The sequence below is a fragment of the Ailuropoda melanoleuca genome, chromosome 8 (genome assembly GCF_002007445.2).
Source record: "Ailuropoda melanoleuca isolate Jingjing chromosome 8, ASM200744v2, whole genome shotgun sequence".
In the NCBI taxonomy this organism is placed as follows: Eukaryota; Metazoa; Chordata; class Mammalia; order Carnivora; family Ursidae; genus Ailuropoda; species Ailuropoda melanoleuca.
In genome coordinates, this window is record NC_048225.1 from 77,872,046 (window position 1) to 77,898,434 (window position 26,389).

A 26,389-nucleotide genomic window follows, 5' to 3' on the forward strand; every position below is an offset into this window, starting at 1 on the left:
GCTCCCGGTCTCAGTCTGGATCCAGTGAGCACACCGGAGTTCCAGAGTTCCGTGAGAAGTCTGGTGTCGCGCGCTCCCCGCTCATGGTCATAGCCTGTTCTCTCGCGGTTGCCAGTCCACGAGTCCGCCTGCTCCCCCGTGCAGATGACTACCGCTTCGTGGCGCCCGAACTTGGCTGCTCCCTCCCCCTTCTGTTTATCTTCCGATATCTGTGCGCGGTTTCACGGCTCCCTGCTTCGTACCTGAGTACTCAGCGCTGGAGATGTTCATTTGTAGGGATCCAGATGTATCTTCCTGCGTCTCAGGCTGATTCTGTGGATGTTCAGGCTGGTCTGGTACCTATCCATCTCAACTCGGGACCAGCTGAAAAAGGGGTCCCCTACTCCTCCACCATCTTCCCAGCTCTCCCTCTAGTTCATTTTTATAGTGGAAGGTTTCTGCTAGTCCAGAATTGGTCATAGTGTAAGATGGAAGTTCAGATGCATTATTATTATTTAAAGATTTCATTCATTTACTTGAGAGAGAGAGAGGGAGAGAGAGAAAAAACGAGTGGGGGAGGAGCAGAGGGAGAGGGACAGACTCCACACTTAGCACAGAGCCCGATGTAGGGCTCAGTCCCATGACCCAGAGATCATGACCTGAGCCAAAATCAAGAGTTGGGTGCTTACCTGCTGAGCCACCCAGGTGACCCGAATTTGTGATGTATTATAAAAGATGGATATGGCTCACACTAAATCTTTAAATAAGTTGAAGGTAGGTAACACTGCTAATGCCCCTGTAATAACTGAGTCAGGATTTATAGTATCATAGAAAAGAACAATAAATGATAATCACTGATTATGTATTCAGCTTTTTTTAAAGCGCCAGGCAGTATGCTCAGTGCTTTTACATACATAACAACATTTAATTTTTCCCAAAAACTCTTAGGTAGATTATTATTTCTCCTGTTTTAAACTTGAAGTTTAGAGAGATTTACTTCCTAAGGTCATACAGTTTATAGATGGCGGAGGCAGGATTAAGCCCAGTTGTGTGTGTGCCTAATTCTAGTGGTTGAGAGTTTAACAGTCAGGCTTTAATGGCCCCCACTGTCAATATTTATTAGAGCGTGAATTCTTGTAAGTAGGTTTAGTCTCAAACTCAGACACTACCCCATCTCACCCATGGTGGATAGTGGGATATGTGTTTAGATCCCTCTTAGTGAAAGAATCCTTCAATGCTCCACTTAATGTACTTATTTTCCCCCCCTCTCTCCCTCTCTTCCTCTCTTCCTTCCTTCCCCTCTCCCTCTCCCTCCCCTCCCCTCTCCTTTCCTTTCCTTTCCTTCTTTCCAGAAAGGGGGTGGGCGGAGGGAGAGAATCCTAAGCAGGCTCCATGCCCAGTGTGGGGCCTTGTTGCAGGGCTCCATTTCACAACCCTGAGATCATGACCTGAGCCAAAATCAAGAGTCGGATGCTCGACTACCTGAACCATCCAGGTGCTCCTCCACTTAATGTACTTTGAAAAACCACAGAATTTGTTCACTTCTTAATTTGGGTTATTCTCAGATAACCCCTCTGATGCACATAGATAATTCTCATTGCCGTACTGCTTTATTACCTGTTTCTTAAGCATGACACAGTACTGCTGATGTCTTAACTTTTAAAAAATCTGTTGTGGTCTATATAGATACTCTTGGAGTTCTGGGCATGTGGTTGGCATCTTTTCTGGAGAGCAGAGAATCCCATTTGATATGAATGTGTTTTCATTGTTTGCCTTAATCCCGGTCACTTAATAATTGTTAGTTGAATGAATACTGTGTAAATTAAATTAGATAAAGAGATTTTATAGTGTAAGTTCTTCAGGTTGGGCATATTTAAACTGGTTGAAAATGCATATCACAATTAGCTAGGAACTTTTTTCACAACACAGATTCTTATTATGATTAGTCCTTTTCCCCTTTTCTATCCATGATATTTGGGATTCCTTTGCCTATCCTTCAGAACCACTGTTCTAAGGTGTTGAATATAGTTGGAGACCATAAAATGATTGAATAGTTCTTGATAAATAAATGCTACTTTTCTTTAATATTTAGATGTTTGTGCTGCAATAATTAAAATGTCTAAATCCATAGTATAAATGGTTTAGATCTTGTTTATAACACCTTTGTTTGTAAGACCATTTAAGAGTTTCATGAAGTAATAAACACATTATTGTCTAGTTCATTATGGAGTTATTTACTGTACTGGGCCAGCCCTGCAGTGACTTTGTAGAATGTGATATTACTTTTGTCTTTTAAAGTGGGAGAGACATAAAATAAATAATCCCTAGATTCAAAGACTTGACTTAATGAGAGCAAATTTAAAATAGGTGAATTTTCACCTCTTGAAATCTGGTATAATATTTTATTAAGGTTATTGGTTTTGTTACATGAAAATAAATCTTTACAAAATGAAAATATTTGTAGTAATCAGAAAAAAAGTCTCATTTCCTTTTTGATCGGCAGGGTGCATTGTACTGTATTGGGAATTAGTGGCATAAAAACATCTCAGGTACCTACTTTAGTTTGTTTTAATTAAGAATTTGAGATTTTGTGGCAAGTAAGAGTAAGAAGCAAAAGAAAATCAAACTAAAATAGGTACTTGACCTGTTTTTATATAAGCTCTTATGTAGGTGGTAGCTAAAAATCTGGTATTCCTAGAATGTGAAACACACGTGTCACTTCTTACTCTTCGGCACATTAGCAGAATAAGCTGGCATAAATAACAGTTTCTTTTCCTGATGGGAAAAATTTATACCTTTTTGCACTTAGTCCACTAGATTTTTATTTTTAGTTACTTGAATGTGAATTAAAAAAACCCAAACAAACATTTATCTGTACGTGAGCTAGATGGGTGGCTCTCAAAAAACTGTCTTTGACCGTAAACCCCATAGGCTAATATCATTTTACTAGAGCAGATTTAATCAGCTGGGGAAATTGTTGAAACTGCTTCCAGAGGTGATATAAATTATGTTTTGAAGGATTCAAATTTTGTATATCTAGTTTTTTTAAAAAATGTATTTGAGAGAGAGAGCGTGCATGCACATGACGATGGGTGGGGGGTGAGGGGAGGAAGAGAGAGAGGCAGGAGCAGATTCCCTGCTGAGCAGGAAGTCCCACGTGGGGCTCCATCCCAGGACCCTGAGATCATGACCTGAGCTGAAGGCAGATGCTTAACCATCTGAGGCACCCAGGTGCCCCTGTATATCTAGTTTAGATTTAAATTTTCTATGCCTTTAAAGTTTTTTTGTATACTTCTGAGATTGAGATAATGTTTGTTTCCTGCTGTATTTGTTTTCTGGTCAAATTGATTCTTAATATTTCTATTACTATTCCTTCTAATTATGCTGCAGTGTTATTTTGTACGTAAAATATCGGCCACATTTTCTTGTTCTTGTTGATTATATTTTGCATTTATATGAATGACCTTTATAGAATAAAGTATGGTGCCTTTTATCTTTCAAAAAAGATGGAAACTTTTTTTGGGTTGTCCCCATTCTGTTCCAGTCCTCCAAATATGAGGTCAGTGCAGCCATCACTTTGCATGCCATTTTTGCTTGACTCTGAAGGACGGCTTCACTTTGGTCATTCATTTTTGTTTTAATTTGCTCTTGTCATTGTGGAAGTTTATAGGAACTGTTCTTTAGTTATGGCATGTACTTTATTTTTTCATCAGATATTTATTTGGGTGACATGTAATGTGCAAGATGCAAAAGGAAATATAGGCTTTGTTTTTATGTTTTTTTTTTAACTTTCTGTACTATTACTTTATTTTTTTCTTCTATTTTGTCAAATTTTGAGCATATAAATACAAATTTCAAGCATACAAAATCAGACTGAATGATATAAATATTCCTATGGTCTTTTACCAACTACAGCAGTTTCCAGTGATGACCAGTCTAATTTCTTCTGTGCCCACCCAGATTTTATGAAGCAAATCTCAGACATCATATTATTTAATTTGTAAATATTTCACTATGTATTGCCAAAAGACAAGCACTCTCTCATAACAATACCACCATTTCATGCTCTCAAAAATATCAACATGATTTCTTAATATGATTGACTTGTCATTGTTTTTGTTTTCCTTCCATAAATGGAGAATTTGGTGAGGAGGTCTCTAACATTTTAGTTTACTATCTTCTTTTTAAAGTTACCTCAGTATATCATAAACCTGTGGAAGTTCTATGTAATGTCAAGTGTATGCTGGTTATTTACCTAGTGAAAGAAACCGTTACTGCTGTTATGACCCTTTAGAGTCAAAGTTCTGATCAGGCTCTGGGGTACTAGATGGCTCCTTGAGTTTTAGTAACTTTGAATTTACTCAGTCTTGGATAGTCACTCATTCATTTATTCAGCAAATATTTATCTGTCTGCTATATGCCAGGCATTCTTCTAGGTGCTTGGGTTATATCAGTGAATAAAGCAATTATCCTTACTTTTGAAGAAGTTACACTCTACTGGGAGAAACAGACAAACAGTAAATATGACACAAAAGTAAATTAGATTGTATGTTAGAAAATAAGTTTTCTGGGAAAGTAAGTAGATCAGGATAAATGGGGATTGGAAATTGGTGTTGGGGAAGTAGTATTAGATAAGGCAATCAGGAGTAGCTTTCTGAGGAGGATGAGATTTGAACGAAGATATGAACAGGGAAGTAAACATGTCATCTGGGAGAAGAGTGTTCTGTTTTGCAATAGCCAGAGCACATGTGCCAGGATTGTTTGAGAGAAAGCAGATAGCAAGGAAATTGTTTTAGATGGAATTGAGTCTGGGGGGGGGGGAGAATTGTAGGAGATAAGTCACAAAGGTAAGGTAAGATGGGGTGGGGGAAGTAGTGAGGTGGGGCGTTTGTAGTACAAGCATATAATGGCTTTGAAGGTCACTTGGCTTTTATTATGAGTAAGGTGGGAGAGCCGTTGGGAGAGTTTTGATCAGAGGACTGGCAAGAGCTAAATTTAAAAGGATTATCCTGGCCGCTTTTGAGAATCAACCATAGGGGAGCAAGTACAGAAGTGGAGAGTAGTTTCAGAGGCTTTTAGAATAGTCTAGGTAAGGGATGATGATGGGTAGGATTGGGACTTGATAGTGGCAGTGGAGGTGGTCAGAAATGGATGATTTTTGAATGTAATTTGAAGGTAGAGCCAAAGTAATTTGCTGACAGTGTAGGTATAAGGTGAGAGAGTGGAGAGAGTTAGTTTGAGGAAGGAGAAAAAGAGAACAAGAGGAGTAGCATGACCGATATATTTGGTCAGAGTTAGAAGGATTGAGTTGTCAACTGAGATGAGAAAACCTGCAGGAAGGTAGTGTGGAGTGAGGGATAGGTTGGTAGGGGAAAGGTTGGAAGTATGATTTTTGAATATGTTGAGTTTGAAATGTCTCTTAGACATCCAGTTGGAGAAGACTATAACTATGCGTGTCAAATAAGTGTTCAGCATCAGCAACAACAGTGAATGCTTGTTAAAAAATTAACTGGATTCTGTATGAGTGGTATTAGAGCATGGGGCTCTAATATTCCTATCTCTGCCCTCAGTATGCAGCAAGTCTGTTGTGGCTTATGACCCAGGATTCAAAGGCTTGACAAATATCAAGATGGACATTAACGTGCAAATTCAGCAACACAAGAAACTGTCAAATATTGGATTTCTGATGGCTTGATTTTATCACACTTTCCCCATTTGAAACATCAGAAAGCATTTAAAAACATTGCTCAGTAGGTGGGATTTTCAGTAGAAATGGTTATGGGGTCATTGAATAATTTGTTCTTTTTCTTTTTTTTTTTTTAAAGATTTTATTTATTTATTCGACAGAGAGAGAGACAGCCAGCGAGAGAGGGAACACAAGCAGGGGGAGTGGGAGAGGAAGAAGCAGGCTCACAGCGGAGGAGCCCGATGTGGGGGCTCGATCCCACAACGCCGGGATCACGCCCTGAGCCGAAGGCAGACGCTTAACCACTGTGCCACCCAGGTGCCCCGAATAATTTGTTCTTCTAATTATATAAAGTACCTTTGGGTTTTGCTGCCTTGTTAGAGTAAAGTAGAAAAATCTAGTACTAGAACAGTTTTTACTTCGAATTGTTTTCCCAATTAACAGTGACTCAGTTTATAGTTTCAGTTTAGCAAGACCCTCTTTCCCTTTGCTTTTTGTAGACACACAGCATATAATTTCATAGAAACTACCTATGAAATTTTAGGTACATTATAATATGTCCTAAATATTAACTTCTTCAGATTATTCTGTGCCTTTGTGTTTGTTTTTGTTTAATTCGTGCAACACAATTTGGAAGTACTGGTTTTAGTATTTCAAAACTTTTTTCATATTGCTGAACTTTTCTCATAAGCATCCTGCTGAATCATTTTACTGAAAAGATTAGAGAGTAGTCTGAAGTATAGTATCTCTTCTTTGTTGTAAATTCTACCAAATCAGGGGCACCTGGGTGGCTCAGTCAGTTAAGTGTCTGACTTGGGCTCAGGTCATGATCTCAGGGTCCTGGGAACGAGCCCCCTACCCTGCATAAGGCTTCCCTCAGCAGGGAGTCTGCTTGTCCCTTTCCCTCTGCCCCTCCCCTGGCTCGTGCATCCTCTTTCTCTCTCTCTCTCTCTCTCTCAAACAAATTTTAAAAAATTCTACCAAATCAAGGAAAAATGCCTTTTCTTGAAACCTAGTTAATTTGAGGGATTTTCAATAACTCTGATTATTTTATGTGGTTCACTAATTCTGCAGAACTAGGCAGAGATAAATGCATAACACATACAAAATTTCTTCTGATGGGTTAAATGGTGTTCAGTCAGGCATATCTCACAAACATTCAGTGTTATACTAAACACAGAGGGCTCTGTGCTTCAAAGACAGAAGTCAGATCTTTGCCTGTAGACTTAATAGGAAAAGAAAAACAAAAAAATCATTCGACTTCTTTTCTTTAGCTGTGTTGGTGCAGTGACTGGGGTGCCCCTCACTGCTGATCTTGTGCAGATTGAATAGTTGCAGAAGGTAATTATGAAATCTTAGTCTTTTTAGGAACCTTGTCTGGTTGCCAAGTTTATGAAGTTTTGGATGCCACCTTGAGTCTTTATGCTAGACCCAGCAAATTGGTAATTCATTTCCTCTGGTAACTAAGTGCCAATTATGTGGAGATACATAGTAAACATGAATTCACTACTCTCCCCTCTTAATTCTGCTTGGTGTTGTATTTTGGTATACTTTCATAGAGAGTATTATGTGGCAGAAGAGAAATTGATTGGAATCAAAATGTTTGTAATAGTGTAATAATTACCAGTCCTTGATATGCTAGTAAATAGATTTCTCAACTGAGGATTTCTAGATTCTCCCCCTGGCTCTGTAACTTGTTAGAGAAATTGTTTAATTTCTCTGTGCCATAGCTTTGATGATAAATGATATGTAGAAGCTTTAGAGATTAGAGATCTTGGAGATCAACTAGTACAACCCCTTATTTTTCAGATAAAGAAACCTGTGGGTTCATAGAACTGAGACACCTTTCTCATGGACACAATGGCCAGAAAGAAATGTGGTATGTGCTTTATGCAACATCATGCAACATACCAAGTGTTAGATGGTGACCCAAAGATCACAAAACTTTGGTTTTTTTTTTTTTTTTAAAGATTTTATTTATTTATTCGACAGAGACAGAGACAGCCAGCGAGAGCGGGAACACAAGCAGGGGGAGTGGGAGAGGAAGAAGCAGGCTCATAGCGGAAGAGCCTGATGTGGGGCTCGATCCCGTAACGCCAGGATCACGCCCTGAGCCGAAGGCAGACGCTTAACCGCTGTGCCACCCAGGCGCCCCAAAAATTTGGTTTTATTATACCATGGGGAGCTATAACTATAAAGTGGACACTTTAGTGATGGTCTCTTCTGTCATGTGATGGATTTTTTTTCCCCCTTGAACATATGCCTGTACCTGCTGGGCACAAAGCCTATTTTTATTCTTAAGCCAAGTTTATGGAACTCTGAATTGTATAGCTGTCAGAACTTAGTTTTCCAGGCAGTAAGTGACTATGATATAATGTGTATAATTTTATCAACCTTACTCTTGAATAGATTGTATATATAATTATGGCAGAAAAACCAAGAGAAAAATCTCAAGTTAGTGAATCCTCATTAAAAAAATTGAGAATATTTTCAAAATATTTTTCATTTTTTTTAATTTTTAATTTTTTAATTTTTAATTTTTACTTTTTTAAAGATTTTATTTATTTATTTGACAGAGATAGAGACAGCCAGTGGGAGAGGGAACACAAGCAGGGGGAGTGGGAGAGGAAGAAGCAGGCTCATAGCGGAGGAGCCTGATGTGGGGCTCCATCCCATAATGCCGGGATCACGCCCTGAGCCGAAGGCAGGTGCTTAACTGCGGTGCCACCCAGGCGCCCCAATATTTTTCATTTATATTATTGCCTAGGAGATATTGCTGAGTAGGGTTTTCTAAACTGCAATATAATGCGTGGGTCAAGGTTTTATAAATTGAGTATATCTAGAATTGAATATTAGTATTAGAAGGTTAGCCTATTGAAGTACATTTAATTCAGTGGAATATAAAAATTGTAGAAATCACTAGACTTTTTAGGTAATAGTTGAAGAACCATATCGATATCTCCTTGAGAGATAGATTTGTTAGTTGCAGTGTTAGCTATTTCTGATTTTTATTTAGTCTAAAGATAGCATAATAATACTGAAGACATTTAAAGTTTGTTTATTTATTAAGTAATCTCTACACCCAGCATGGGCTTGAACTCACAACCCCGAGATTGAGTCCTGTGCTCTTCTGACTAAGCCAGCCAGGTGACCCTGCTGAAGACATTTAAAAATAGACAATGAAATAGTCAGCCATCACTGTGGTAATGCTATAGAACAATGCCGAAATGTTTGATGGCTTACAACAACAAACTTTTAGGTTTTTAACTCATGGTTCTGTCGGTCTGTGAGGGAGACTCCTTTCTGTGGATTGGATTCAGGTCTTTGTCATGAGTTGCATTTTGGGTCTCGGCTTCCTGGACCCTCATCTTATGATAGATGGCAGAAGCTCAAGAGACCAAGCCAAAAAACTCAAGACATTTAAAGTCTTTGCCCAAGTTTTGTTTATTATTATTTCATTGACCAAAGCAAATTACATGGCTAAGCCCCAGATTATTTGGACAGGGATGTATTTTGCTTCACTTACTCTAGTGAGAGGTAGAACGATAATCACATGATAAGGGGCCTAAATGTACAATTCTGTAATAGGGAGGGAGTCGAAAACTGGTAACAAGAATCTGATCTACAGCAGTCAGCTACAAATCTTACCATCCTAATACAGTTTTTTGTTTGTTTATTTATAGCAAGTGTTATTCAACATAAAAGTAGTATTCAGTAATTGTGAGGCAAGCAATATTTACATATTTGTTCCTTTTCTATTCGTCATTACAGCTTATGAGTTTTTTATTTTTATTTTTAATTGCGGTATAGTTGACATGTAATAGTTATAGGTGTACAACATAGTGATTCAGTAATTATATACATTATGAAATGCTCACCGCAGAAGTATAGTTACCATGTGTCACCGTATAGACTTATTTTGGTATTATTGATCACATTCCCTATGCTGTACTTTTCATCCCCATGACTTTTTAATTTAATTTTATTTTTTATTTATTTTTTTAAGATTTATTTATTAGAGAGACAGTGCCTGCACATGCAGGGGAGAGAGGCAGAGGGGGAGGGTGTGGGGGAGGGAGAGAGAATCTTGAGCAGACTCCATATCGAGCACAGAGCCTTTCGTAGGGCTCGATCCCAAGACCTTGAGGTCATGACCTGAGCTGAAACCAAGGGTCAGATGGTTAACTGACTGAGCCACCCAGGTGCCCCATGACTTATTTGTAACTGGAAATTTGTACCTCATAAGCTCTCTCTACCTATTTCACCTATCTTCTCTACCTGCCTCTCATCTGGCAAACACTAGTTCTCTATGAGTCTCTTTCTCTTTTCTTGTTGTTTGTTTGCGAACAAACATGATTTTATACTTTTGAATGTGTTTTTGGCTTTTAGATGCCATATGTAAGTGAAATCACATGGTATTTGACTGACTTCATTTAGCATAATATCCTCTGAGTCCACCCATGTTGTTTCAAATGGCAAGGTCTCATTCTTTTTTTTCTGGCTGAATAATATTCCATTGTGTATATAACTACATCTTCTTTATCCATTCGTCTACTGATGGACACTTACGTTGCTTCCATATCTTGGCTATTGTAAATAATGCTGCAGTAAATATAGGGGTACATATACCTTTTTGAAGTAGTATTTTCATTTCCAATGGGTAAATACCCAGAAGTGGAATTACTAGACCTTATGGTACCTCTAGTTTTAGTTTTTTGAGGACTCTCCATACTGTTTGCACAGTGGCTGCACCAACGTCCATTTCCACCAGTGGTGCATCAGAGTTTTCTCTACATACTTGCTAACACTTATTATTTCTTGTCTTTTTGATACTAGGCCTTCTGACTGGTGTGAGGTGGTATCTCTTTGTGGTTTTGATTTACATTTCCTTGATGGTCAGTGATGTTGATCATCTTTTCATGTGTCTGTTGGTCATCTGTATGTCTTATTTGGAAAAATGTGCTTTCAGGTACTTGCCTATATTTTACTGGATTTGTTTTTGTTTGTTTGTTTTAGTTTGTTTGAATTATATGAGTTCTTTTATATTTTGCTTATTAACCCCATATCAGATACATCACTTGCAGATATCCTCTTTCATCCAGTAGTTGCCTTTTCTTTTTCTTTTTTTATCTTTCTCCACCTCCTCCTCCTCCTTTTTTGCCTTTTCATTTTGTTGATGGTTTCCTTTGCTGTGTAAAAGCTTTTTAGTTTGATTTAATCCCAATTGTTTATTTTTGTACTTGTTCCCCTTGAGGAGACCTATCCAGAAAAATATTGCTAAGGTTGATGTACAAGAAACTACTGCCTATGTTTTCTTTTAGGAGTTTTATGGTTTCAGGTCTCACATTTAGGTCTTTAATCCATTTTGAGTTACTTTTCTCTCACTGCATATTGGCCTTCTTCATATGGGGAAAAACATGGCCACCAACAATTCCTAGTTTACATCTTTAAAGTTTTTGCTGTCGGAGAGACAGCTGTCGTGATGGAGTCTCTGGTCATCAATCAAAAATCTTAGGAATTGGGTTAATTGGTCTAATTAGTTTGTATTAGGGTCTGTTTGGCCATGGTGTTGAGGTTTCTAAAAGCCATGAGGTTTCATTCAACAGGGGGAAGGCATTCTCAGAAAAAAAAGTTTCGAGATTATTGCTAGACAAATAAAAATAGATACTCATTAAAGTACTATGCATTACTAAGGCCCTTTTGTGCCCTTTTCAGGGGCAGGGACATACTTGCATACATCTATTCATGTTGGTGTGGCTCTTGCCTGAGAACTGGAATAGTGGATGGACCGTTTAGTAAATAGAGGCTATGGTGATTTTTTTTTTTTCCCCCAAGACTGTCTTGTTTTTTCAAAGCACAGAAGAATTATAGTTGGTAAATGTTCCAAATTATTCACGTCCATTTTCTTCTTGTAAATTAAGAATATTTCCTGTTTCCACTGTTGTAATGGGTCTACTATAGTCATCTGAATTCTCATGCCTTGCAGCCTGTCTTGTCCAATTTTGAGTCACACTCATATTTTCAGTGTTCTATTTTAGTTCAAGAGCCACTTTAAAATGAATAGGTGCAAACACATAATCTAAAAGCAAGAAGCTGGCTAACCACATTTGGCACAAAAAGAAATTGGACCATGTGCACCATGATTTTATACTTTTGAATGTGTTCAGTTATTTTAGGAAGAAGATAGCTTCCAGTTAGACTTTGCTCAATGTTGTTATACTGATTCTAGTATATGTGAAAATTGTAGTTTTAGGCATCCAAGTGAGGTGTTAATTTAAGATATATTGCTCATTTGACAAAAAATGATGTGGCATTAAAGAATTAAAAGCCATTTCACTTGGTAGAATTGGCAGAATTGCTATAGGTGTGGGGGGTATGTGTGTTTAAGTGGTTCAATTTAATAAAAAATACAGAGCTCCTTTGGGTTCAGAGAAGGGGAAAAGGGGATGAATAGAAAAAATATACGTAGATTTTCTGTAGGACCAGTAAGTTTCCTGCCCCTTATTCTCTATACCTTTAAAATGCCTAAAGAATGAAAATGTGTATGCCTACACTATAGTTCCCAGTGTTTTGTTTTTTGTTTTTTTTTGTGCCTGAGGAGACATAAAAATTTTTTGTCAGACTTTATATTCTTATTTTTGGATTATAATAAGGATAGCCTTTTAACTGAATGCTTTTTTAAAAAAAGATTTTATCTATTTATTTGAGAGAGAGAGTATGAGAGAGAAGAGATAACGAGCAGTGGGGAGAGGTAGAGGGAGAAGCAGACTCCTCGCTGAGCAGGGAGCCCGATGAGAGACTTGATCCCAGGACTCTGGGATCATGACCTGAACCAAAGATAGTTGCTTAACCGACTGAGCCACCCAGGTACCCTAACTAAATGCTTTTAAAAGTTGTTTTGTTTTGTTCATTGCTCTTCACATGCTGAGTTGAAATGGATGTTATTAGTCTTGAAGACACAGAACAGTGAGCCCCATATTATTTAAAAGACCCCTGCAGGGCCACCTGGGTGGCTTAGCTGATCAGTTAAGCATCTGCCTTTGGCTCAGGTCACGAGCCCAGGATTTTAGGATCGAGCCTGAGTCTGCCTCCCTGCTCAGTGGGGAATCTTCTTCCTCTCCCTCTACTCCTCTTCCTGCTCACGTGCTCTCTCTGCCTTCCAGTTCCATTCCTGTTGATGTAAATGGTAAGCATTCATTCTTTCTGATGGCTGAGTAATATTCCATTGTGTGTGTGTGTGTGTGTGTGTGTGTATATATATGTGTGTATATACACACACACACACACACACCACATCTTTTTTATCCATTCATCTGTTGATGGACATCTAGGCTCTTTCCGCAGTTTGGCTGTCGTGGACATTGCTGCTATAAACACTGGGGCGTAGGTGGCCCTTTGGATCAATACATTTATATCTTTGAGGTAAATACCCAGTAGTTCAATTGCTGGGTTGTAGGGTAGCTCTATTTTTAACTTTTTGAGGAATCTCCATCCTGTTTTCCAGAGTGGCTGCACCAGCTTGCATTCCCACCAACGGTGTAAAAGGGTTCCCCTTTCTCTGCATCCTTGTTAACATTTGTTGTTTCCTGTCTTATTAATTTTCGTCCTTCTGACTGGTATGAGGTGGTATCTCATTGTGGTTTTGATTTGTATTTCCCTCATGGTGAGTGATGTTGACCATTTTTTCATGTGTCTGTTGGCCATTTGTATGTCTTCTTTGGAGAAATGTCTGTTAATGTTTTCTGCTCATTTCTCTACTGGATTATTTGTTTTTTTGGGTGTTGAGTTTGGTGAGTTCTTTATAGATCTTGGACACTAGCCCTTTATCTGATGTCATGTGCAAATATCTTCTCCCATTCTGTAGGTTGCCTTTTAGTTTTCTTGACTGTTTCCTTTTCTGTGCAGAAGCTTTTTATCTTGATGAAGTCCCAGTGGTTCATTTTTGCTTTTGTTTCCCTTGTCTTTGGAGATGTGTCTAGCAAGAAGTTGCTGTGGCCGAGGTCAGAGAGGTTGCTGCCTGTGTTCTTCTCTAGAATTTTGATGGATTCCTGTCTTACATTTAGATCTTTCATCCATTTTGAGTTTATCTTTGTGTATGGTGTAAGGGAATGGTACAGTTTCGGTCTTCTGCATGTGGCTGTCCGATTTTCCTGACACCATTTGTTAAAGAGACTGTCCCTTTTCCATTGGATATTTTTTCCTGCTTTGTCAAGGATTAGTTGACCGTAGGATTGAGGATCCATGTCTGGGTTCTCGATCCTGTCTATTTGTCTTTTTTGTACCAGTGCCATACTGTTTTGATGATTACAGCTTTGTAATACAGCTTGAAATCCGACATTGTGATGTCATCAGCTTTGGTTTTCTTTTTCACATTCCTCTGGCTATTCGGGGCCTTTTCTGGTTCCATACAAATTTTAGGATTGTTTGTTCCCGCTCTGTGAAGAATGTTGATATTATTTTGATAGGGATAGCATTGATGTGTACATTGCTCTGGGTAGCATAGATATTTTAACAATACTTATTTTACTAATCCATGAGCATGGAATATTTTTCCATTTCTTTGTGTCTTCCTCAATTTCTTTCATAAGTGTTGTGTAGTTTTAGGAGTACAGATCCTTTACATCTTTGGTTAGGTTTATTCCTAGGTATCTTATGGTTTTGGGTGCAATTGTAAATGGGATCAATTCCTTAATCTCTCTTACTTCTTTCTTGTTAGTGTATAGAAATGCAACTGATTTCTGTGCATTGATTTTATAGCCTGCCATGTTGCTGAATTCCTGTATGAGTTCTAGCAATTTTGGGGTTTCTACATAAAGTATCATGTCATCTGTGAAGGGTGAGAGTTTGACTTCTTCTTTGCCAATTTGAATGCCTTTTATTTCTTTTTGTTGTCTTGAGTGCTGAGGCTAGGACTTCTAGTACTGTGTTGAACAACAGTGGTGAGAGGGGCACCCCTGCCATGTTCTTGATCTTAGGGGAAATCTCTCAGTTTTTCCCCACTGAGGATGATATTTGCTGTGGGCTTTTCGTAGATGGCTTTTATGATATTGAGGTATGTTCCTTCTATCCCTACACTGTGGAGAGTTTTTCTCAGGAAAGGATGCTGTATTTTGTCATATGCTTCCTCTTCATCAATTGAGACAATCATATAGTTCTTGTCCTTTTTTTTTTTTTTTTAACTAATGTGATGTATCACATTGATTGATTTGTGAATGTTGCAGCCCAAGAATAAATACCACTTGGTTGTGGTGAATAATGTACTATTGAATCCTATTGGCTAGTATTTTGGTGAGAATTTTTGCATCCATGTTCATCAGGGATATTGGTCTGTAATTTTCCTTTTTGGTGGGGTCTTTGGTTTTGGGATTAAGGTAATGCTGGCCTCATAGAATGAGTTTGGCAGTTTTCCTTCCATTTCATTTTTTTATTTTTATTTTAAGATTTTATTTATTTGAGAAAGAGAGCGAGAGAGCATGAGTGGGGTGATGGGCAGAGGGAGAAGTAGACTCTCCGCTGAGCAGGGAGCCTGATGCAGGGCTCGATCCAGGAACTCCAGGATCATGGCCTGAGCCAAAGGCAGACACCTAACTGACTGAGCCACCCAGGCGCCCCCATTTCAATTTTTTGAAACAGTTTCAGAAGAGTAGGTATTAGTTCTTCTTTAAATGTTTGGTAGAATTGGTAGAATTGGAAAGCCATCTGGACCTGCACTCTTGTTTGTTGGGAGAATTTTGATTATTGCTTCAATTTCCTTGCTGGTTATGGGTCTGTTTAGGTTTTCTATTTCTTCCTGTTTCAGTTTTGTTAGTTTATACATTTCTAGGAGTACATCCATTTCTTCCAGATTGCCTAATTTGTTGGCAGTGTCCACAGGATTGGTAGTGTTGACCCATCTTTAATTTTTTTTTTTTTAAGATTTTATTTATTTATTTGACAGAGAGACAGCCAGCAAGAGAGGGAACACAGCAGGGGAGTGGGAGAGGAAGAAGCAGGCTCCCAGCAGAGGAGCCCGATGTGGGACTTGATCCCGGAACGTCGGGATCATGCCCTGAGCCGAAGGCAGGCGCTTAACGACTGCGCTACCCAGGCACCCCCATCTTTCATTTTTTATATTGGTACTTTGTGTCTTCTCTTTTTCTTGGTTAGCCTGGCTGGCAGTTTATCAGTTTTGTTGATCTTTCCTATGAACCATCTTCTGGTTTTGATTTTTTGATTTTTCTGTATTTTCCTGGTTCAATTTCATTGATTTCTGCTATATATATATATATATATATATATATATTTGTTATATTTTTTAATATGTCTCATCATTTGCTCTTCTTTTTCCAGTTTCCCAAGGTTCCTAAAGAAGCTTAGAGATATTTTAGATATTTTTTTCTTTTCTAGTATATGCATTCAGTGCAACAAGTTTTTCTCTAAGTACTGCTTTCACTGCATCCCTCAATTTTTAACACGTTGTATTTTCATTTTTATTTAGTTTAAATATTTTAAAATTTCTCTCGAGTCATCTTCTTTGATTAGTGGTTACTTAGAAGTGCATTGTTTAATTTCCAAAACTTGGAAATTCTCCAGCTCTCTTTGTTACTGATTTTTAGTTTAATTCCATTATGGTTGAGAACATATTTACATGATTTTTATTTTTTCACACTTGTCAAGGTGTGTTTTATGGCCCAGAATGTGGTCTTCCTTGGTGAATGTTCCCTGTGAGCTTGAGAAGAATACATTTCTTCTCAAGAATACAATGTATTCTTTTGTTGTTAGGTGGAATGTTTTATAAATGTCAGATCAAGTTGACTGCTGGTGCTATGCAGATCATTTATATCCTTACTAATATTTTGCCTGCTTAATCTGTCAGTCTCACAGAGGAGTGTTGAAATCTCCAACCATAATATGGCATTGTCTATTTCTCCTTTTAGTTTTTTTAAAATTTAATTTAATTAATTTAATTTAATTTTTAAGCAATCTGTACGGCCAACATGGGGCTCGAACTCAAAACCCCAAGATCAGGAGTAACATGCTCTACCAACTGAGCCAACCAGGCACCCCTCTCTTGTTAGTTTTATCAGTTTTTGCCTTATGTATATTGACTCTGTTAGGTGCTTGCTTGTTTGGGAATTGACCCCTTTATCATTATATAATGCTCCTCTTTATCTCCGATAATCTTCCTAGTTCTGAAGTCTGCTTTTTCTTTAAAATCAGTATAGCTATTTCAACTTTCTCTCTTCTTTTTTTTTGAATGTTAGAAATTTATCATTATTAAGTCAATTTAATATACACAACATTTCAAGTTACCCTTCTTTAACCCACTCTCCCATCCCACACCCAAATCCCACACTTAGCATCCAGCAGCTTGTCAAAATTACTGTTTAAATGTTCCTACCCGTTTATGGCTCCAAAAGCTTCTGCTTCAGGTAAAGAGATATGACTTGCTCTCTCTCTCTCCGGATTACCTGTCTCTCTGGATTTTGGGATCGCAGTTTGTTATATGAACTCAGTTCTCTGATGGATCCAAGAAAAGTTACTGATACTTAGTTTGTCCAGGCTTTTCTTGTTGTAAGGAAGAGAGTGATGACTTGCAAGCTTTTTAGCTGAAACCGGAAGTTGGGATTATTTGTCTTTTTATTACTGAGTTGTAAGAGTTCCTCATACAATCTGGATACAAGATCTTTTCAGATATATGATTTGTAAGTATTTTCTCATCCTGTGGTTATATTTTTACTTTCTTCATGGTATCATTTTTAGCGTAAACATTTTTAATTTCAGTATAGTCCAGTTTACCTATTTTGTTCTTTTGCCACTGTGATTTTGGTGTCATTTCAGAAATCATTACTTAACCCAAGGACATGAAAATTTAATCCTGTTTTCTTCTAAGAGTTTTATAGTTTCAGCTCTTATGTTTAGGTCTATGGTCCATTTTGAATTAAGTTTTGTGTGGTGTGAGGTAAGGATTCAACTCCATTCTTTTGCATGTAAATATCTAATTGTCCTATCACCATTTGTTGCTTTCTCCACTTAAATACTACCTGGGGATGCCTGGTTGGCTCAGTAGGTTAAGTGTCTGCCGTCGGCTCAGGTCATGATCCCAGCATCCTGGGATCGAGTCCTGCATCAGGCTCCTTGCTCAGTGGAGAACCTGCTTCACCCTCTGCCTGCTGTCTCTCCTGCTTGTGCATGTGCTCGCTCTTTGTCTGACAAATAAATAAAAATCTTTAAAAAAAAAATACTATTACCTGCCTGTTGAAATATTTTAAAGTGTTGGCTTTGTATTCCCAGATTTTTGTGTTTGTGTGCAAATTTAATCAGCATTTGCATTGAAGTTCAAAGAAATGTTCAACCCAATAAGATAGCATTAGGCAAACTTCTAAAAGTATCTGTAAGCCCTTAGAGGCAGGGTTGGATGCTAGTAATGAGAGCTGTCTTAATTCTGAATAGAATGAGAAATTCTGGGCTGTTTTGAAGAGGTCACAAAATTACATTTGGTAAACTGATAGTTTTTTTTGTTAGCCTGGCAGAATATCTAACATTCTCTTGGGCTAAAGAAAATCTCTTAAAAATGGACATCTTGTTTGAATTGAGCAACTATTAGCATTCATTAACATGCTGATTTAGAGTTAAGGGCCAGGTTAACTGTTTATCACTGATCTAAGAAAAATGTCTTGGGGGAAGACAAACATTTGATGGAGGGAGGAGAGGTGTAGAGAAGGTTTTGTGTGCATAGTAACAGATACCAACCCTTGTTGTCTAGGAATGGGTGAGGAAACTTCAAGAGACGGTGTAATGTAGTAGCTCAGAGCATGTACTTTGAAGCCAGAATACCTGGTTGGAATCCTGGTTCTACAATTGTTATTTGTGAGAACTTTATTTAGCCTGATTAGTGCTTTTAACAGCAATTTGTTCAACACATTTGTTGAATATCTACTCGGTACTGGGTATACTACACTAGGCACTTGATATACCCAGATAAACAAAAGAGTTGGAATTAGGGTGGGGTTAATTTAGATAGCCTTTAGCATCAGGGGTGGCCTCAGGGAAGCCTGCTGTTCTCACCCATGCTCACTTTGACCTAGCTATCGAGGCCTCCTTTCTCATAAGCCTTTTCTAATATCTGGGCTTTTTGTATTTGCTGTTTCTTCTACTTGAAGTTTTTTTTCTCCCCTAGTTCTTTCTAGGGCTCACTCGTTCTTATTAAGCCCAAATGTCAGTGGGGTCCATATTGCCTCCTATCTTCTCATTACCTTTTATAGCATATGTTCCGGTATGGGATCCTGATTTTTTTTTTCTTTTCTTTTCTGTTATTTCTCTCTTCCCTAAGAATGTTAGCTTTAGGAAGACTGGGACTGCATTGGTTTCACTTATCATTAGTCTCCAGTTCCCATTGTAGTTTCTAGCACACAGTAGAGACTCATTAAATATTTGTTGGATGGATGAATGAAAGCTGATACCTGTAGGAGTCAGCTGTATGAAAGTAGGAGGCAAGTTCTAAGACCCTCAAGTGGGGAAGAACTTTCTGTAGTTAAAGAGCTGCAGGGGTAAAGTGACAGAGGCAAAGGTGTGTTGGGCTTTGTAGTTCAGATTTTATTTGAATTTTACTAAAAAGATTTTAGAGTGGAGTTTTAATGTAATATAATTTGTTTTCCAAAAGATTTCTTTGGCAGCTCTGTGAAGAGTAGGTTTAGGGGAGGAGAGGACTGGAGGTAGGAGATGGGTTTGGAGACTTTTTTAGTAGATGAATGAGAACATTGCCTAGATTAGGTTGGCAAAAATGGCCATGAAGAAATGGGATAGATACGGGATTTATTTTGGATTTGGGGCTAACATGACTTTGCTGATGCGAGGAATGAAGAAGTAGAGATGAATTAAGAATGATAAGCAGATTTCTTGTTTGAGCAACTTGGTAGAAAGTGGTGTTATTTACCGAAAAGGAAAATCTGAATGAGGGACAAGTTTAGAGGAGGAATTAAGAATTCCATTTGGATCACATTTAAGATACTGAAAAGAATTGAGAGGACATTTGGGTTGGGATAGAAATTTGGGAGATTGTTAGAAAATAGATGGTATTTAAATACATGGCAGTGAGAGATACTACTTAGAAAAAGGCTCAGGAGTTGAATTTGGGGAATTTCCAACATTTAGATGTTAAGTCTAGGAGTGTCTGCTTGGGCTTGAAGGATTGGCCACAGAAGGAACACCTGGACTGTGTAGCATCTTGGTAATCAAGGGTTCATGGGACAGCCTGGAAGGGTAGAGACATGGCCTTTGATACATACTGCATTTTCATAAACATTACCTGCAAAATAAAAAACATTTAGAGGACTTGAAGGATTTAAAATTTAAAAGGAAGGATATCACATGTCTAACAGAATTCAGTGATGACTAGCTAATTATACTATCCTAGAACAAATAATTATTCTTTGTTTTGATATTGGAAATTTTGAGTTTTGATAAAGAGGGGAAGTAATTTTTTAAAGTATAATTGAAGCTGAGAGTAAATCTTTCTTTTGGCAAAGAGTAATGGTGTTAGTGTCACCTAAAGGCAAAATGAGATATTGCAGCCATATTTATATGAGGCAAAGAACAGAGTAACCTAATTGGAATGAGAAAAAGAACAATTCTGTGGGTAATTTTAAGGCACAGATCAGCAGACTTAAAGTCCTGTCTTATTTAGCTCCAGTTTACTTGTCTTACCCCTCTATCACATTACCCTTTTGGTCACTGAGCAGATTGTTCAATATATGGTTCTTTTTGTCTTTTACATTTCAGCTCAAATATTTTCCTGAGTCCGTTCCTACAGCCTTACTAAAAGTTGTCCCTATGCTTTTTATAGCTATTCTTTGTCACAGTAACCTGTCTTATCTTCTTCATAGCCTTTAGAGTGATTTAGAATTGCCTTATTTGCTTGCTTGCTTGTTTTCTTACTAGGTGTACATTCCAGCAGAGTAGGCACCTTGTCTGCCTTATTCACTCATAGAACCCCAGTCCTGAGTACTGTGTCTGTTATGTTGTACCCAGGTTCAGTTAAAATTAGTTGTGAGAGTATTTGAACTTCTGGAAGTGATACAGACAACGCTGAGTTTCTGTGGTGTACAAATCGATTCAGAAAACAGAATTACACTGTATCTGGTTACTAAAACATTGTTTGCCACATGAATGAGACGTGGAAGTCTTGGCCTTTTCCCCCTCCTTGTGCTGATAAGTGATAATGTGTCTGGAAAAGAAGATACATGGCTCAGGGTGTTGAATTCCTAATTACTCAGTCAACTTCAGTGACATAGATGAGATATTTTAAGGTACAATACTTGGTCTTGAGGAGAGTTTTTGGAAACATTTGGATTTAATCGTAATTTCAGTGAATATTTGCGTGTGAATTTAGTTTCTATTATCATACTTCTATTTATTAAAAAAGAACAAAAGTAATATTTCTAGGAGAAATACAAAGTCAAACAGTAGTAAATCTACTTAGTTGTGATGTGGGAGGGTTTGTGTTGTTTTTCAGGGAACAATATGGTTCTTTTAGTCAGGAAACTCAGGGTGAAGAGAGTACATTTCCATTATGTGGCCCAGTCCAAGAAGCTAGCCTCCCTAGTTTTGAGATAATTCTCTAGCCAGCAGAATTCTTCTTCACATGAACCAGTTTTAAAGGCTGAATATTGATCAGGTACTTATTAGTCCATGTTTTTATTCATAGGTTTTTGTTTGTTTTTTAATCCCTGTAGTTTTGACCAGGTGGATGTGAAAAGAGAAGCTTGTAGAATTGAAATGGAGGTCAGAGCTTCATTACAGAAGGTTAGTGGGTCATCGGATTCTGTGGCTACGCTGAACAGTGAAGAATTTGTTTTGGTTCCTCAGCATGCAGATGATACTTCTACAAAAGACGATGAAAAACCTGAACTGAAGGTATTTCTCTTTTCTTTCCTCATTTCTTTCTCTCCAAATGATACTATTTAAAATCATAGTTTTTTTCTTAATGAGGTGAGACTGATCTCAAGAGATGTGTAAAATGCAGAGGTTTTTCTTAAATGTTGACCTTGAATAGCATCAGTGTTTGATTTATGCAGAGGCTAATTATTTGGTTTGTGTATTTTTTAAATTTTTTGCTTTTGGTTATTTATTTTTTAATTCAGAATTTTAGAAAGAAGGAATAGAAGGGAAAATCGAAAAGGACAATTGGGGAATTAGATTTACATATGATTTAACCATTATCTGGATAGTTTTGTATTTCTTATCGCTGAGTTTTTATTTTATTTTATTTTATATTTTATTTATTTATTTAAAAGATTTTATTTATTTATTTGACAGAGAGAGAGCCAGCCAGCGAGAGAGGGAACACAGGCAGGGGGAGTGGGAGAGGAAGAAGCAGGCTCCCAGTGGAGAAGCCTGATGTGGGGCTTGATCCCAGGACCCTGGGATCACGCCCTGAGCTGAAGGCAGACGCTTAACGACTGAGCCACCCAGGCGCCCCAATCGCTGAGTTTTTAAAGTTAATTATATAAAAGTTATGTTTTATTTTTACTTCAGAAACAACTTTATGGTTTGTGTTTTAAATCAACTTGTAACATTCTAGTATGTGATTTAACAGTTGGCTTGTCTGAATATTTTTAAAGCATATGTCTTATATTTTTAGTAGTTGAATTTTTATTAAACAAAAATGATCATTTTTCATTTTTGTTATCTTTCCTAACTCAAAGAAAAAGAATCAAACCCAGGTATACATGCATGAGAATTATATAACCATCTTCTAGAAACAGGAAAAGAGGAACTAGTCAAAAGTACTACATACTGTTTATGTCTTTTACTTAGTATTAACTATGGCATCAAAAGTATGTATTAATCTAATAAAATTTTATAAAAATTATATTATTAAGGGGCGCCTGGGTGGCACAGCGGTTAAGCGTCTGCCTTCGGCTCAGGGCGTGATCCCGGCGTTCCGGGGATCGAGCCCCACGTCAGGCTCCTCTGCTGAGAGCCTGCTTCTTCCTCTCCCACTCCCCCTGCTTGTGTTCCCTCTCTCACTGACTGTCTCTATCTCTGTCAAATAAATCAATAANAAATCAAAAAAATCTTTAAAAAAAAAAAAAAAAAAAAAAATTATATTATTAAATACCCATTTATACTATGTTGAGGATATATAACTTTATTTAAGTATATTAAAACAATCAGTGGTTTTATTTAAATTTAAGTATATCTGTATTAAATGGCTATTTTAAATTTATTTAAATATCTACATTTTATTTATTTATTTAATTTAAAAAGATTTTTTTTTTTTTAAAGATTTTATATTTATTTGACAGAGAGAGAGACAGCCAGGGAGAGAGGGAACACAAGCAGGGGTAGTGGGAGAGGAAGAAGCAGGCTCCCAGCAGAGCAGGGAGCCTGATGCCAGGCTCGATTCCAGGACCCTGGGATCATGCCCTGAGCCGAAGGCAGACGCTTAACGACTGAGCCACCCAGGCACCCCTAAATACCTACATTTTAGTATTAATGTGTTTAAGACATTTATTAGGCTTTGTGTCTCACCTGCTTTTAAGAGAAGGATGAGTCAACTTAAATGTGAGGAAATTACCATTATTCCTCTTGGCAGCAAGCAAACTTTGTAAAGCAATCACAGATATGTTTATGCTATGATAACAAGAAATATGACCTTTTAAATAAGAGAATAGATACTTCATTTAAACTTACCTGTTTTTCGGGGCACCTGGGTGGCTCAGTCGTTAAGGATCTGCCTTGGCTCAGGGCGTGATCCTAGCGTTCTGGGATTGAGCCCCACATCAGGCTCCTCCGCTATGAGCCTGCTTCTTCCTCTCCCACTCCCCCTGCTTGTGTTCCCTCTCTCGCTGGCTGTCTCTCTCTCTGTGTCAAATAAATAAAAAATCTTAAAAAAAACCACAAAAAAAACCTTACCTGTTTTTCCCTTTAAAACACTTAAATTTAATGTTACCTGGTTTTGAGAATGTGTTCCTATGGAAAAAAAGAAAAGAAAAAAAGAAAGAAAAATCTCTGTAAATTATATCTTAGATCAGATATAGTTAGGTGCAACTGTATAAATTCTTGGTATTCACTAACTTACATTTAAATTTAAAATTTAGCTTGTTTTAATTTCTTCTAGAAATAAAATATTTTCATTAAGCCCCAGAATCATGATTGAAAGAGAATTATCTTGCTCTGCCTATAGATAGTTTCTAATGGTGATGAACAATTGGAAAAAGCCATGGAAGAGATTTTGAGAGATTCTGAGAAAGGGCAAAGTAGTCTTCTTGTTGATTGTCAAAGTTCCACTGAGATTTCAGACCATTCATTTGGAGATGTTTCAGCCAGCCAAACAAATAAGCCATCTCTTCAGTTAATTTTGGATCCATCAAATACAGGTACTGTATCGAACTCTTAAATACCATAAGAGAAATAGGATAAAGTGATCATGAAAATTTTAAGACGAAAATTTCAAAATCCTGTTAGCTTTGTTTTCTAAGATCACGGCCACCAGCCACCAGGTTTTTGGTTCTGGTCAGGAGTTCCCACTTTGGTTCTTATGTTTTTGTTTGTTTTTCTACATGTAAAGTCAATGTTAGTGTTATTTGAGAACAGGGACTATGTCTGGGTCTTTATTTTACTTCTAGTACTTGGCACATAGTAGGCACTCAGTAAATACTGAACAATTGAATAAATTCTTGGGTATCAGGAAATAGTACAATGGACACTGTCTTTCATATGATGTGCCTTTTTACTCAGTTTGACTGTGGTTATTTCAAATTATCATTTATGAAAATTCAAAGTAAAATAATTCAGTCAGTCTGTTAAATACTAAATACATCCATGATTGAGTAGGATTTATAATAGAAATACCAGCTTATTATGCAAAATGGTTTTTGGTGCAAAAAAAAGCATAACCAAACCAAAGCCAACTCCTGCTTCAGCTGGTTTGAACACTAGAGGTGTTGTTTGATCTGGGCTCTGATAGTGTTTTTTTTTTTGCAAACTACTCCACTTTGATCTTCTCCATGTCACCTTTCTCTCTAACTGGCTTCCTTTATAGTCCAAGAGTAGTTAGCCCCAGAAACTCTTAAGTAGGGCCAGGTGATTTATTTATGGCTGGTGACAGAGAAAAAGGCTCTCTTCTTTTACCTGCTGAACAAAAGTTGTGAGTTTTACTCGGTGGAACCATTTTCTAGTAATCAGGGGTTACATTTAAACCCTGAAATAAGTCACAGTGACAAACAAGATGAGATTATCCTGATTGACTTAGGGCTAATGATCCATTTCTGAATGTTGCTATAGGGTAAGTATAGATACAGGTCAAAGTGCTACACAATGTGGCTATGATGGCTCTAACACTATACACAAAATTTACTCCTAGTGAATCAGTTTATATATATAACTCTTTTATATATATAACTCTTTTTTTTTTAAAGATTTTATTATTTTAGAGAGCATGTGTGTGTGCACGTGGTGGGGGAGGGCGAGGGGAGAAGAGAGAATCTCAGACTCTCTGCTGAGTGCGGACCCTGACATGGGGTTCTGTCCCACAACTCTGAGATCATGACCTGAGTTGAAATCAAGAGTTGGATGCTCACCTGACTGAGCCACGCAGGTGCCCTGAAAGTTACATTTTAATACATAAATACTTAAATCTTCTGAATGAGAATGGTACCATAATAAATGGGTTTTTTTGCTTTGATCTGCATTTTAATTAAATTATTAGACAACACATTTTAACATTAAAAAACCAGATATCATACTCATGGGGTTTCCTCCAAATGGACCACTAGTGTTAGTGACTCACTGTAAATACTCATAGGTCTCAATATATAGTCAAACTCACAGCTAGAATTAAGTTCAAGGGAACTTAAGCTAAACATTTATGTATATGTATTTTAATTAAAAATACAGGGTTAGAAACAATTATTACTCATTGTGCTTTGCTTTATCTTTTGAATTTCTTAAATCTCCACCCCTTTAGAAAAAACATACCAGAGCATACCACTATCACATTTATATAGTTATATTTTGGTTAATACATTAATTGAAAGGAGGAAATACCTCTTATCTTCTAATGTAGCTCTGATGGGTTGTTGGAATTAATTTTTACAATGGCTTATGATTCTAAGTATATATGGTAGGGACCATGTACTGTGTACTTTTTTGTTTCTCAACACTTATTACACTAACTATATTTTTAAAAATGTATTTTTCACTGACAATCTTGGATAAGAAGGAATTTCCTTTGCTTTATAAGTAAGTTTTTAGCATTCTTTTCTAGTTATATATTTTTAGTTTTTATTTTTAATAGTATAACATTGGAATGTTCTTGTCCATCTCAGAATTCACGTTGAAATCCTAACCCTCAAGGCGATGATATTAGGTGGTAGGACCTTTGGGAAGTGATTAGGTCATGAAGGTGGAAGGAACCCTCATGTTTGGGATTAGTGCCATTATAAAAGAGACCCCAGAAAACTAGCTTGTCCCTTCCACCTCTAAGGACACAGTGAAAAGATGCTGTCTATGGCCCAGAAAGTGGGCTCCCACCAGACACTGAATCTGCCAGTGCCTCGATCTTGGCCTTTCCAGCATCCAGAACTGTGAGAAGTAAATGTCTGCTGTTTATAAACTACCCAGTCTGTGGTATTTTTTAATAGCAGCCTTAACAGACTAAGACAAGACATTTCAGGTGCCTTTTCCTAGTTGCAGTCAACACAGTTTTGCTTAACAGAATTATTGTGGTTGGTTTAAAAT

General features: G+C 37.4%; 1 protein-coding gene and 1 pseudogene across 7 annotated transcripts in view; one reads left to right on the forward strand and one right to left on the reverse strand.

The window, feature by feature from the left end:
• Positions 1-1,162, reverse strand: part of LOC100473518 — a 4,946-nt pseudogene extending 3,784 nt beyond the window's left edge.
• RABGAP1L (RAB GTPase activating protein 1 like) overlaps positions 1-26,389 on the forward strand; it is a 741,419-nt gene that overhangs the window by 46,138 nt on the left and 668,892 nt on the right. For 3 of the 7 annotated variants that reach the window (XM_034667692.1, XM_034667694.1, XM_034667697.1), the window contains 2 exons: positions 21,379-21,559; positions 23,835-24,027. In XM_034667692.1, coding sequence (XP_034523583.1) covers positions 21,422-21,559; positions 23,835-24,027 — 331 coding nt within the window. In that variant the 5' untranslated portion in view covers positions 21,379-21,421. Of the gene's footprint in view, positions 1-5,935; positions 5,984-7,523; positions 7,545-21,378; positions 21,560-23,834; positions 24,028-26,389 lie in introns of those variants that run through there. The other 4 variants (XM_034667693.1, XM_034667696.1, XM_034667698.1 and 1 more) reach the window with 4 other exon arrangements.